A 15518-nucleotide genomic window follows, 5' to 3' on the forward strand; every position below is an offset into this window, starting at 1 on the left:
CTGCAGGAGCCCATTGTATGTGGCAAGTTACTAGAAGATTGCTCTTGGGAGTTGGGAACTAAGATCTTCTAGAACATAAGAATGGCCATACTGGGTCAGACTAAAGGTCTGTCTAGCCCAGTATCCTGTCTTCGGACAGTGGCCAATGCCAGGTGCTTCAGAGGTAATGAACAGAACAGGTAATCCTTGAGTGATCCATCCCTCATCACCCATTCCCAGCTTCTGGCAAACAGGCTAGGGACGCTTCAGAGCATGGTCTCATGAATTCTTCTTTCCGTGCTGCTCAGTTGCCATGGGGCCTTGGGCAAACAACTTAACATCCCTGACTCCATTTCCTCACTTGCAATATGGAGATAATGCCTACTTCAATGAGTAAGTTTCCGTGCTGCTTGAAAACAAAGTGCTGTGTAAATGCAAATTGATGGTGGTGTCTGTTTGCAAACTGGAAATTATGGAACAGACATTTTTCTAAAACTGCTTTTAAAAATGAATCCCCAATGAGTTTGATTTTGCCAGAGTGTTTAATACTAACCTATACCATGACATAGGTGTGTTTGGCACTTTACAGGTGCATTATATATAAGGGCTTTTTTGGTAAAGTACATAACCTGCCATCAAAAAATTATTTGATGACACACTTATTTTAAACACATTGTGGAGCTTATATTTTATTGAATAGTTGTATCTGCCAGTGATACTACTACAAACTTAAGCCCTAAACCAGCAGGTCATTACAAGTCATTGAGGCAAATGAGGTGTGGAGGAATGAGTTCTGACAGTTGCTGCATGCCCTTTTGGCTACACACAATTTTCTACAAGATTGAACTCACTGGGCAGCATTACATCGGGGGGAAGGGGGTAAAATTGTTCTGGGTGACAGCAATAGGAAAAAAAATTGAAGGCCTGATTCACCAGAGCACTGAACCTTGTATAGCTGTTTACACCAGTGGACAATGGGTGCAAAATGTTGCCACTTTATAAAAAGTTCAGGGCAGAAAGACAGTGCTGAAAAACTGTGCATCTCTTTTTAACTCTCCAGTAACAAAACAGCTGGAAAATTTTGATCGCTTTCCAAAATATTTGCATTTGGGATGAGCATAACAAACTTCAAGCCTAAAGGAGAATTTCAGAAAGTAAGGAGAATGTGGAAGTGTCCAATGTAATCTTGGCTGTAGCTCTCATTATGCGACAATCTGTAATATGGCAAAATTGGAAAATCTATTGGAACATCATAAATCAGATTGTCAAGAAAGAACCAAGTTTTCCAGTCCCCTGTATTAAAAGCAACGAGAATATGGGTTTAAAAAACAAACAAACCCCATTTTCCTAACTTTGGGAAAGGGGAGGTGGGGGAAGGAGTGCATAGGATGACCTGAGAGTTTGGTATATGGAGGAAGCAAAGTATGGATGGGCTGCATTTATGGTAAGGACCATAGACTATGCAACAATCTTAGTATATTTTTGGACCTGAGGAGCAATAGCTTGTATTTGGCTCTGACTTACTACCATAACAAGTACTCAAATACAGCAGCAACAGTGTTCTTAATTCAGCTTGGAATTAAGTATAAAGATGCAACTACATTAGGTATAAAGTACAATTACATTATAAACACTAATGTATGCTCAGAGAATTATTCTGTGGCATATTCATGATAAAGCCTTACACTTGCTGGTACATGGGCCAATTTCTGCTGTCTTACATCAGTTAATTTCCAACTTGTTGCAGACTACAACATGAAGCAAAGGATTTGAAGCTTCAGGTGGAATTAATACTTTTGTACTTGTTTCAAGAAAAGTCTATACCTATTATTGGTCTGTTGGGTGTATCTTAACTGTCATTGGTTTTGAATGCATTGAAGGTTGGAGTAAGAGGAAAAGAGATTGTTGTTCTTGGTGTGGAAAAGAAATCTATGGCAAAACTTCAGGATGAAAGAACTGTGAGGAAGATCTGCGCCCTTGATGACAATGTCTGCATGGCTTTTGCAGGTATGCAGTGTCTGACAGTTGAACTATTAAATACTCATCTATTAAGCTGGGAACAGGCATTGGAATTAAAAGGTAGTTATTGGAGCATTGCTATATTGGGTAGGGTTTATGAACGGTGAAAATCAAATTCCTTTGGACAATTGGTGGAAGGGAGAAGAGGAGGGATTATATTTAGGTGTTTACTTATTTCTTTTGAATAAGAATGCCTAAAGAGTAATTCTATAGAACCAGCAATTTAATGAGGAAAATGTCCTTATGTTCAGAGCTTGTGTGATGCAATGGATTAAACATGAGGCTGAAAACTGGGAATTCCTGTATTTTAATTCCAGCTTTGGCAGAGGTGTGCATTGTGGCTGAGGGGAGGTGAACAAGCAAACAGATACAGATCAAATTATTTGATCATTCATAAAATGGACAGAATATATATGAACAGGCTACATTAAAGGAACTCTCCCCATTTGAATCTGACCCCAAGGTTAAATTTTACAAGCTATTATAAAACCAAAGATCAGAAGAAAAAGACTAATTTTAAATGAATTACTGCCTACAATGATTGAAGCTCTAACCTTGCAGTACTAAGAACTTTAAAGTGACTTAATTGACTTTCATTGTCTAAGCTGAGAGTAATGAAAAAGCAGCATAAGTAATGACAAGTCAAAATTCTTTCACTGTCAATGTAAGTTGTTAGTAGCACAACTGTTCTAAAATACTAAACAGTTGTAAATTACTACTCTTAGTACAGATATCCAGATCAGTAGGCCAAGGTATTCCTCTTTAGATTTAGACACATCTGTCATTCTTGCAAACTAACTTTTACAGTTCTTAATCCTATATGGCAACAGCAGCATCAAACTTTACCTCTAACCAGGAGGACTGGACAAGATTAATTTGATCTGTCACTTGTGCTCATTATGAGGCAGTACAGTATATGAGCAATATAGCAGAAATCTTTTTGAGGACAGACATTTTGCTAAACCTGTTTCTAGTTGGCCTACTGACAGTCTGCTAACAAATGTTCTGGACACTTGTTCGAGCATTTGTCTCTAATTCACAAGCATGAAAGATAAACCAAATTTTAATTTTAGTTTTTAACAACTTAGCTCCTTATAAAAAATTACTGTACCTTCATGACAAGCCGAAGTAACTACATGATCTTGTCATTGTGACCCATGTCCCCTTTTTGTTACTCATCCCTCTTGTCTGAATTTAGATTGTGAGCCCCTTTTGGGCAGGGACTGTCTATCTTATTTAATCTATCTGGTGCCAAGTACACATTTGAGCACATAGTGAATTATATCATCATTGCAGGGCTCACAGCTGATGCCAGAATAGTGATAAATAGGGCTCGTGTGGAGTGTCAAAGCCATAGACTTACTGTGGAGGATCCTGTCACTGTGGAATACATCACACGTTACATCGCAAGCCTGAAACAGGTATATTAGACAACTCTGTACTGTGTTTCTCCATTCATTGTAAAAATATGGTATGGTGCCAGAGAATCAGTGGGTAAATAAATTGGTCCAAATTCTGCTGTTACACTAGTGAAAAGCCACGATAACAGAGCAGAATCTCTTAGTTGGGTATTACTGCTGTAGCTTCAGACAAAGGGGAGAAACAGGGTATGTCATTGGTTTCTCCCAAAGATGGGCAAATCCAGAACGTTAATTAGTGCTCATTGGGACAGCATTATTGCACTTATGTATTAACAGTAGAAACATGCTGATCTGCAATCTTTAATTCACACAAACAGATTGGTTTCTCCAGTTTATCAAGATTTACTAGCAGAAAACTGTAGTGAGACCTATTAAGACATTTTTATAAAATACATTTAATAATACTGTAATTTTAAATTAAGTTCTAGTGTATCAAAATGGACAAATAGTATATTCCATGATGCATTTTTATTTAATCTCTTCCTAATGCATTAATCTCAGTTATCTCCACTACTTAGTAAGAGTCCAGTTTATGCATAGTCCATCTTTAGTGTGAGCTCTGTTATGTTTTGCCTTTCCAATACATGTTTATATTCTTTCCATGAAAGTTTATTTTAGACTTTTATTTTACTGCAAGGGAATAATCTCACATGTAATTATTTTTCATTCTGACAGATACCCAAATATTTTAAACTTGTTTTACAAGCAACAAATCTGATTCTGTATTTCCGGTGTATTTTTTGCAAATTCCTGCAAAAATAATTGGGCAAGAAATGCAGGATTGGGCCTCTATACTGACAGAAATGGAATGTGGGTGCTCTTTAACATAGTGAAGCAACACCAGCTGTGGAGTAGCCTGCTTCTCATCACAAAGTATTTAAATTCTAGAGACTTGGGATCTTGGCAGCTATTGGACTTATCACAAAAGTTACTGTTCTGTAAGAATTATCACATTTCAGCTTCACTTCCATGTCTCTTGGGGTTTTTTAAATGGGTTTTCTAAGCCTTCATGTCAATACAGATTGGTAAAGCTGCTTTTTTGCATTCTCTCTGTGACCATCACATCTGCTAATCAATTTACACAAATTACATTCCTAGATACCTCTGAATGTCTTAACATGAAACAAGAACAATAATATTTCACTTTTTTTTTTAATGTGGTAGTAGTTAATTCAGAAGTATCTAAGAGAGGCTATTATTTTGGAACCATCCTCTTACATGCTTTAGTTTATGGGTGACCTGCACTACAAGAGATTTCTTGAAACCACAACAAGGGGAGAAAAGGTCCCAGTAACAAATTATAGGAAATATGATAAACTTTCTATGTAACTTTTGTACAACTACTACTTTAGAAATCCATATGCTTTGTAGAGAAGTTTCTGAAATAAGCTCTGTCTTGATTCTCATCAGCGATATACTCAAAGTAATGGCCGCAGACCTTTTGGGATCTCTGCCCTTATTGTGGGATTTGACTTCGATGGAACTCCTAGGCTCTATCAGACTGATCCCTCTGGCACTTACCATGCTTGGAAGGTGAGTTGACTCTTTCTACTGGCGGAGATTAAACGAAATGTCTCTGGGGAGATCATATCTTGTTGGGAGATGGACTTGGTAGTTCTCATGCTAAAGGTGGCACACGAACTGATTTTCAGTGGCACTCACACTGCCCGGTTCCTGGCCACTGGTCCGGGGGGCTCTGCATTTTAATTTAATTTTAAATGAAGATTTTTAAACACTTTAAAAACCTTATTTACTTTCCATACAACAATAGTGTAGTTATATATTACAGACTTATAGAAAGAGACCTTCTAAAAACGTTAAAATGTATTATTGGCACGCAAAACCTTAAATTAGAGTGAGTAAATGAAGACCCGGCACACCACTTCTGAAAGGTTGCTGTCCCCCTGTCTTATACTATATGGTCTGAGAGCCGGTGGAGAGCTGTCTGTTGACATGGTGCTAGCTTGCCAGCTGCAAAAATGTTCTAAGACAGCAACAAATATATTACTGGGAATGTTAGGGGACTACAAATAGGATGGAGGTGGTCTGCACAACTGTGAATGGGAGAGAATATGTCCATTAGACAGAAACAATGTCTGTTCAAATGTGGTCACGGGGCAGAAAAGTTTGAATACCCCATATCTAATAGGGGTCTTTCATCTCTATGATACTATGTGAATTGTAAGATTTTATCTTCTGCCTGAAAATGTCAGCAAAAATATCACACTTCGGTAAAACAACAAAATTTAGCACCAACTACATACTGTGCATGTTTATGCCCACTTTTTTAATATGTAAAAAACACTTGATTTTCATATTCTCCCCCCCCCGTATTAAAGTTGAGACTTAGAAGTAGTGACCAAAGTTTAGTAGGGCTAGCAGCACATAGGATAAAACTTTACTTTGGAAATCTTACCCCATGCTCCTGAAAAACAACAACACACAAGCATGTGTGTGTTAAGTATCTTCCAACACTTTTTTTTATAGTGATCTTGGCTTCACTTGTTTTTTATCGTGGGTGAGTGGCAATGATCTTCTGAATGGTTATTAATCCAGTCTTGGGATCATTATATGCACAACAGGGTATGCGGTCTGTTGAGTATTTGCATCATTTTCTGTTAGTATTGTCTTGATGAAGTGTACTTTAAAAAGTATTAAATCCCCCCCCGCCCCCTCCTCCCCAAACTTGTATCTACCATTTTCTGCAATTATTCTAGGCTAATGCTATTGGGAGAGGAGCCAAGTCTGTGCGTGAATTCCTGGAGAAAAACTATACGGATGAAGCCATTGAAACAGATGATCTGACCATTAAACTTGTCATCAAGGCTCTTCTTGAAGTGAGTCTGATTCAACAACCTGCTGACAGTTTCCTCTCTCTCTCTGTTTTGTGTGTGTGTGTGTGTGTGTGTGTGTGTACTTGATCACCATAAGTCACCCGTGACTTCTAGAATTTATCAAAAATGGTATTTTCCATTATAGTCTGAGGACACTAGATACTGGCTGTAGGACTGAGCTACAAAACACTTCTTAAACCGATTTTTACCAGGACTGTATGTAATAATCTACCAGTTTTCTTGTGAAGAATAATTTTTAAAAAATCAGACTTAAGCTTTGGATATTGGCACACAAATTCATTCTGAACATACTTAAACAATGTGCACTAGCTTATTCCTTGTGTTCTATTGTATGCACTTAGAACTTGAGCTAAATGAATAACGCTACAGTTCATAGTGCCTTGGACTTTTAATTGGTGCAAGTGTACATAATCTATGCACTGAGTTGGAGTAGAGTTCATTAGACTGAAGAGGCTTATTATTTTGCAGTGCTAGTATTTGTAATGAAATATACAGCTCTGAGCTAATGGAAAGAGAAATTTGAAGTTCCCATCAGTGACTCTCTTAGGGAGACTTAATCAGAATTGATATATGGAATAGAATTTCTCATTCTAAACCTTTCAACTTTTTGACTACTTCAGGTTGTGCAGTCAGGTGGGAAAAACATTGAGCTGGCCGTTATGAGAAGAGATCAGCCACTCAAGGTAACTGTTGTCGTTTTAATAATATTGTTCACCTTCACTACTCCTCTGATGCTTGTTTCTGTACTGCTCTCCATGTAGAATTCCCATTGACTTCTACAGCAGCTCTACATTCAGGGCAGATGCAGAATTGTATTTCTAACTAATACGAAGGCAAAAGAAGCTTCCAAAACAGTTCGGCCTGTTCAGAGTATTTGTTTGCTTACAGACAGACACTCACCCCTGCACAATATTACATTATATTAATTTCCTTATCAGAAGTAGATCTTTCACATTCCAATAAAGTCTGTTGGTATCTTAAGTCACCTATGTTTCTTTTTTTTGTTTAAGATTTTAAGTCCTGAAGAAATTGAGAAGTATGTTGCTGAAATTGAAAAAGAAAAGGAAGAGAATGAAAAGAAAAAACAGAAGAAAACATCATGATGAATGAAATCCAATTGCATAGCTGCTTGTTTTTAATTCAAATCATGGGTTATTCTGTATAGAGATGTAGGCAATCCATTTATTCATATTGTGCCCCTCTGAGACCTACAATAAACCTACTGATTTTTTTTAAGCTTTTTATTTTAAATAAATCTACTTGTTCCTTGGATTTTAAACTAGGCTCATGCAGCTGGTTACAAGAGAGTGATAGTAATCTTCATCCCTATCTCCTGAACCTTGCCACTGATGTTCTTGTTCAATAACTATTTTCCACCATCACTCCTGCAAACTGGCTTGCTTATAATCCTAGATTGCTATCTCATAACATAATTATAAAGCCATAACAGACAGGTCCCACCTCAGTGATTCTTTTTCTCATTTGACAATACTCTTAATTTTACAAAAGTTCCTCATACGTGGTAATCTGAATTAGAAGTCATATTTGACAAAGTCGTTTCTATAATAAAAACAAATGGGCTGGGCTGAATCGATGTAGCTGTGGTATCAGCAGAGCAGGCACTGTAACACTTCAATGTTGTGAAAGCATGTAACATGCTAGAGCTAGCGTATGTGGTGGATTTGACACTCATTTTGAGATAATGCAAGTTCTATTTATCTGAATGTGACAAGCTACGATCCTGAACTGCCTGTTAACGGATTTATAGAACAATACTAGCCTTTCTGTAGTTAAATAGCTGCAAAAGTTTTTTGCATGTGATGCAATAACAAGCATCAAACATTTTCCAGAGATGGATTCTCAGTCACTTAAGGCCAGTCTCTTCTTCTGAAAGGGAGCTGAGATTTTCCTCTAGTTTCTTACTACTCTTCCCTCCTGTCTATTCCCACTGTAGTTCCAGCAGCATTCATATCATCTGCTCAACTTTTCAGGCCAAATGTCCACTTTTTCCATTCTTGTACAACTGAGCTGAGCTTGTATCTTCTGCCCTTCTGAAAGCTGTGTCCTTAAAAATGATATAACGTGATGTGGAATTTCCATGTACGCAGCCACCACCCATCAAAACCATGCCATCATCTTTTATGAAAATAGCTTATTATACAGACTAATGAGCAATCAGTGCTGTGTCCCTCAATCCACTAAGTACCTGATGCAGCTCTGGAATGAAACGTGTGTTTAAACAAAGTCTAGGAATATAGTCACAGGTGAGGTGGATTGAATCAAATATATTTAGACACAGAAAGAAATCACTGTGTCTGCTTAACAAATAAAGGGTATTTTATTTCAGAGAGGAGAACAGCTATATTGATATACTCCTATTTATAAAAATCGCCTCTACTCTTGAAAGAACAGGAAGATGGAACATCACACTAAATAAGATGAGCTATCAAGCTACTTTCAGTTCTGTCTCAATAGAGCATGTTTTCATTTGTTTTTCATAACAATGCACTACACAATTGGGTATAGAAGTAATCTCATTGTTTTAATGGCACATGAACAAATGAGTTCTGAATTAGGAACAATAGCATTTGTAGTGTTTGCCCAGTAAATGGAAAATAAAACTCCTCTCCCTCCACAATGCAATAGGGAGTAGCAGTTTAGATGAAGAAAGCGGAAAACAAGTGAGAGCGCCTCAAAAATGGAGGTGCAGGGACTAGAGAACTCTCTTTTTACATTGATCATAAAATGCAGCTTATCTTAAAACTATTACCTGATCCTGCAACCTATTGTGCAGCCAACTTGTAGGAGAAGTACAGAATGAGAACTTTGCTAAGGGAGGGGGAAGTGAGGTTTGTTACTTTGACACAAAGAAGGCCTAAAATGCACTTTAAAAACAAAGATTTTTTTTTTTTCTTCTTCTCAAGTCAGCCTTCAAGAAGTTCTGCACCAGCTGGAAGTTCCTGGTGCAAGATATTGCAACCACATCTTGGTGTCACCAGCCATCTCTGTGCTTGCTGGGGGAATTCCCACCATAGGGGCTGCAGAGCCAATCTTCACTCCCTGTGCAAAGCCTAGTAACAAAGGCAACAGAGCAGGTCGAAAATCGTACCCCTGTGACTAACACTTGAGATAACGGAAACTTGCATTAAAGATTCAAAACCCAACTCATTCAATTAGTGTTAGGGATGGTCTACAAACTTCCACCAAAATAATGTGACTTGAAACCCATTACATTGTTTTTGGGCCAGACTGTGTGTGAACATTCATCTTGGAGTTAAAAAAGGTGATTACATTCATGTTAGCTAAGGCTGGTTTGTTACTGACCTTAGCGAAATTGACTAGCCCCTTAATGCTGAAGTGTCCAAAACTGGATTTACAGCAAAATAATCCTCTGTTTCAGGAAGCTAACTGAGTTAAAGTCTGCAAGTTCGTATGTAAACTACCCCTTACAGCTCACAACAACCATGGTTTAGGAGCTTCCCCAGGGTTGTTCAGAAAACCAGGACAGACCAAACTTGAAATTCTTGATCTGTCTAAGGTAGAAACACGAACAAAAAATGTTTGGTTCTTAACCCACTTCCCCACACCAATGGCTCCTTCAAAAGAAAAATAAAAAAAAAAAGAAAAATCCTTTGCGGGGCACCTGTGATTGCTGTTACCTGCACAGGTGAAAGGGCTACATACTTAAATACAAACCATTTTATGAAAAAAATACCTCTCTCTGTCGCTGAAAGACAATCATCAGTGAGAGGCTCCAGGTAACCTCTCTTCACTCCCTCAGTTTAGAGGGTGAAGGATGATTAGCTGATGCCTAGCTTCAACTTCCAGCCATTGGATCGTGTTAGACCTTTCTCTGCTAGACTGAAGAGCCCATTATTAAATAGTTACTCCGCATATAAGCACTTATAGACTGTAATCAAGTCATCCCTTAAGCTTCCCTTGGTTAAGGTAGCTGAATAGATTGTGCTCCTTGAGTCTATCCTGGGGTTCCCAAACTTTTTGCCAGCACAACCCCATTGTAATGAGTTGTTTCCTCCCGGGACCCCAGACAGAATGGAGGACGCCATTTTGTAGAGCTAAATGGCATCCTCTGCACAGCATGATCTCACATGCACTGCATGTGTGAGGTCATGCTACATGGAGGATGCCATTTTATAGAGCAAAATGGAGACCTTTGTGCATTGTGATTTTGCACTCTCAGTACATTTGAGGTCACACTGTGCAGAGCAAAATGGAGTCCTCTACACACTAAGGATCGCTGCAACCCCATCCACTGATGGCATAACTCCAAATTCCACAGTTTGGGAACCGCTAATTATCCCCATAAAGCAGGTTTTCTAATCTTTTAATCATTCTCATAGCTCTTCCCTGGCCCTTCTCCAATTTATCAACATCCTTCTTGAATTATGGACACCAGAACAAGACACAGTATTCCAGCAGCGATCAGACCTGTGCCAAATACAGAGGCAAACTAACCTCTACTCCTAACTCGAGATTCCCCTTTTCAGCATCCTCGGATCGTGGTAGCTCTTTTGACTGCAGCATCACACTGGGAACTTACTTTCAGCTTATCCACCACAGCCACCAAATCTTCAGAGTCACTGCTTCCCAGGATGGTCTCCCATCATGCAAGTATGACCTGCATTCTTTGTTCCTAGATTTATACATCTCCATTTAGCCATATTAAAACACATTGTTTGCGGGCACCTTTTTACCAAGCAATCCAGATCGCTCTGAATCAGTGACCTGTCCTCTTCATTATTTACCACTCCCCCAATTTGGGAGTCATCTGCAAACTATCAGTGATGATTTTTGTTTTCTTCCAAGGTCACTGATAAAAATGTTAAATAGCATAGGGCCCAGAACCAATCCCTGCAGGACCTACTGGAAACAGACCTGCTCAGTGACAAATTTCCCATTTACAGTTACATTTTGAGACCTAGCAGCTAGCATTAGACATCTATACTTCCCCATACAAGAAGAAGCAGTCTCAATATCATCCTCGACTGAAACAGCCTGTCTCTACTCCTTTTTATCATCCTGAAGCAAGAAGGCTGGACTTCTCTAAGAAACAACATACACATGAGAGGAGACCTTCATCAGCATCCGCTTTGAATGTTGTTAAGGCTGGCTTTAAGAAGTTGTTTTGATGTATATAATCAAGAGCTACCAACCAATGCTGGAGGATCTTTACCCCTTCCCCCTTTCGGGGACTGTCTGCATTATTTCCAGGAAACAGAGCAGTATCACCAGCAAGAGATAGGAACAGGAAATAATCCAAAAATGCCACTTGATTCAATTCCAAAATAGTCCCACACCAACCCAACTTCCTCCCATCCCTTTTCAGGAACCTCTCTCATGAGAGTCTCCTTCAACAAGAAGTTCAGTTTCTGTTGGCTCCTGGTGCTATAGAGGAGGTTCCACCCCAATATTAGGGAAAGGGTTCTACTGATATTTTCTAGACCCCAAAAATTGGGAGGCTACAGTCCAATATTGGACCTGACAGATCTGAATGTCTTTGTTAGCTAATTGAAATTACAACTGATAACCCTGTCCTCGCTTCCTTCCCTAGATCGCTTTGCAGCTCTCAGTCTACAAATACACGTTTCCATCCATCCAACACACACAAAATATTTCTGTTCTATAGTGGGCAATACACATTACCAATACAGGTGCTGCCTTTCAGGGGGTCAATGGCCCTGAGAACTTGCACTAAAATGTCTGGCTGTGGTCACGGCACATGTCAGAAAGAGACATGTATTGGTTTACCCATCTCCTGACAATTGGTTGGTGACAGGATAGTCTCCCGAACAGGTGATAAACTGTGTTCACTACATAGGCATGTGTTCTCCAGACTGAGACTAAACTTGAAAATGTCATTTAATTCCAAAACAAAATATAGAGCCCCAGTAAATTCTCATAGACTCATAGACTTTAAGATCAGAAGGGATCATTATGATCATCTAGTCTGACCTCCCGCATGATGCGGGCCACAAAAGCTGACCCAACCACTCCTGGAATAATTCTCTCCCTTGACTCAGCTGTTGAAGTCCCCAAATCATGATTTAAAGACTTCAATTCTAACTGATTACACAATGGCTCGAGGATACCTGCCACAGACCAGATTTGATAACATACAAGAGTTGATAAATCAACAGCTAAACAATCCATGTACTACAGCAAGAACATGTCTCTGTCTTTTAGGTGCGATGGCTTCATGTACTCTGGTGACGCCATTTACCAGACTGCATCTTCGCTGTCTTCAGGGGTGGTTACAGATGGTCTAACCACCCTGCTATTCACAAGCTAGATATGGGAATACACATCACTCAAGAAGTTTTGAATTACTTCATCTGGTGGAAAGACCCACATCAGATCCACAAGGAGTTCCGTTCTCCTCAGCACTTCCCACCACGTCAGTAGTAACTGATACTTCATTATTGGGTTGGGGAGCCCATCTCGACAAACTTTACAATATAGGATTGGCAGTCTCAAAGAGAGGCTCGGCTCATATAAATATCCTGGAGCTCAGAGTGACGTGGTTTGTCTGCACGACCTTTTACCTCATCTCAAAGATCAGAGTGTATAGATAAGAACTGACAATACCACTGCAATGTTTTAGGTAAACAAAGATCAATGCTCTAATGTAAAGAAGCAATCCTTCTGTGAAATTGGGGTAACACTAATTGAAACCTACACAATACGCTGGCAGACCATCTAATTATGCATTTTTCCCGGAATCACCAATGGTCCATAAAAGATTCAATCCTCAAGTCCATTTTCAATTAGTGGGGTGCTCCCTGCATAGATCTCTTTGTGAATGAACAGAAGATGAAATGCAAATATTTTGTTTTAAGGTAGGACGGAGTCTAGGTACTCAAGGAGATGACTTCCTAATCCTCTGAATTCAGGGCCTGTTTTATGCTTATCCATCTACTTCCTCTGATCCCATGTGTGTTAAAGGAGGTCAAACAGGACAAGGTCTCAATCATCCGAATAGCCCCAGACAGGCCCAGGCACTACTAGTTCAGAGACATCAGAAATCTCTTAGTGATACTATCAATATCTCTACGTCTTCTACCAGACTTAATTACTCAGAACAGGACACCATCCAGATACGTTTCTACCCCTCATGGCATGAAAACTGTCTGACTAACAGACTTAGAGAAGAATTGTTCTGTTGATATACAAAGCATATTGATTCAGAGCATAATCTACAAGGACAAGTTACACTGCAAAATGAAGTATTTTTTCACCCTGAGCTTACCAGCATAGTTTTTCTCCACAGAGACATCCATCCCTCATATCTTTAAGTATCGAATATCTTTAAAAATCTTTGGTTTGTCACTAAACTTGTTCCATGTTCATTTGGCTGCTCTTCAACATTAAAGAAAGGTAATGAGTAAGTGAGAGAAGTAAGGACCATATGTTCTGAAAGTCTAAGCTCTTGCTGATCATGGGGGTTTCTGATAACTTATACCAACTTCACACAGGTTTGACAATCAGGGTCTAGACAACCCAAGGGAGAACAGCAGGTCTGAACCCCCAGGTGTAAGCAATTGAAGCAACTAGTTATTTAGAATGGTAGTGTGTATATAAATATGCCAGGTTAAGTTTTTTTCTGAAAACTTGTAATGTTCTGAACTTGATAGTCTAATGAGATATGTATGAGTATAGCTATGAATTTATGTATTTAGAATACTATGTTCATAACTTGTATTACAATTTCAAATACATCTTGCAGCAGGGAGGTGCTCCTCTCAAGCCAGGGGTTTACGCAAACCTAGACACAAGTAACGATGCATGGCACTACACAGAAGACAAATGATGGGCCATTACAGTTTATTTTTGGTGTAAGTTGCATGTGTTTGCTTTTCCTATTTCATTTTTGAATCTGTGATTTTTCTACTAGATAAACTGAGTTTATTTTTACCCCAAGCAGAGCTCTACTGGGCAAACTCCATGGAGTATGTCCCCCAAAGTGACCTGGTAACTGGGGGTTGTTTTCACACCTTTGAGGGTGATGAGCCAGAGAGGGAAAGTCTGAGTGCCTGGCAGTTAGCAATTGGGAAGACTTGGGGCCAGAAGGGCTGTTGGTCACTCTGCAAGGAATAACTAGGCTGGTGGAAGCCAGGGTCAGACCTTAATGCATGTGGGCTGGTTACTGCTGTCAGGACTCAGAGCCATGGGAACACAACATTGTGATGTTATGAGTGTAATATAATATCTCAGTGGAAGGTGACAGGGCCAGAAAGAGTTAATTAGCTCACGGACTGACCTGACCCATGGCTGACCTGTAGAGACTGGTTAGGAAGATAAGTAAATGCAGAGAGCTTTGAAATGTAAGTCTATATTGTTAGAGGTAGAAGGGTAGGTGTTTGCTCAGGTCTTGTGATGTAAGCAAACAAGTCTTGTCTATTGCTATAGCTTGAATTCAAAGATTTAAAAAAAGGAATATTAACATTTGATACTTGAGTGAAATAGTATTATTGTCTATATGTCTCTTTGAAGGTTGTGGTAACCTGTATCTGAACTGTTTAATGGATAAATTATCCTGTGCTAATTGCCATGATGTTTAGAAGAAGGAAAGTTGAACCTATTGTTTTCTCAGGCCAAAAGGCTGCTGGACATGTATAAAAACCTTGAGACACAATCCTTCTGCATCTCAGATCTGCTTTGGGTTTCAAGCGGGGGAAACCTTAAGCCACAAGGATTGAGAACCCTAATCATTGACTGGAGCCACCCTGAATATGGACATTGGACTATAACCTATGGACTATATCTAAAAAGACTTTTGGCAATTACAAGCTCACCTCTGCTATGTATCTGAACCTCAAGAATTGAATTCAAGTCTGTATGTATATTGATCTTTTAACCAACCCCCTCTCTCTTCTCTAATAAATTTTAGCTTAGTTAATAAGAATTGGCTATAAGCATGTATTTTGGGTAAGATCTAAGTTATAATTGGACCTGGGTGTGTGGCTGATACTTTGGGATTGGAAGAACCTTTTCTTTTATATGATAAGATTTTCAGTAATCATTATATCTGACAGGTGTGTCTGGACAGAGGCCTGAGGCTGGGCACTTTGAGGGAACTGCGTTGTTTGGACTTCTGAGTAACCAGCGAGGTACTCTAGAAGCTGTTTTGTGCTGGCTTGGTAAATCTAAGTATTGGAATATCCACCAGCTTCTGCGGTTTGTCTGCCCCATTTTGTTTGCAGTTCACCCTAATTGAGTGACCTCA

General features: G+C 39.2%; 1 protein-coding gene across 1 annotated transcript in view; it reads left to right on the plus strand.

The window, feature by feature from the left end:
• The window catches only part of PSMA7 (proteasome subunit alpha 7), an 8316-nt gene extending 806 nt beyond the window's left edge, over positions 1-7510 (plus strand). Inside the window, exons 2-7 of the mRNA XM_024199026.2 lie at positions 1860-1986; positions 3295-3419; positions 4830-4952; positions 6137-6256; positions 6895-6957; positions 7285-7510. Of these exons, the coding sequence (XP_024054794.1) occupies positions 1860-1986; positions 3295-3419; positions 4830-4952; positions 6137-6256; positions 6895-6957; positions 7285-7377 (651 nt within the window). The 3' untranslated portion in view covers positions 7378-7510. The remainder of the gene's footprint in view (positions 1-1859; positions 1987-3294; positions 3420-4829; positions 4953-6136; positions 6257-6894; positions 6958-7284) is intronic.
• Positions 7511-15518: the final 8008 nt, after the last annotated feature.

Source organism: Terrapene carolina, unplaced genomic scaffold, assembly GCF_002925995.2.
Source record: "Terrapene carolina triunguis isolate 2854851 unplaced genomic scaffold, T_m_triunguis-2.0 Scaffold130, whole genome shotgun sequence".
NCBI lineage: Eukaryota > Metazoa > Chordata > Testudines > Emydidae > Terrapene > Terrapene triunguis.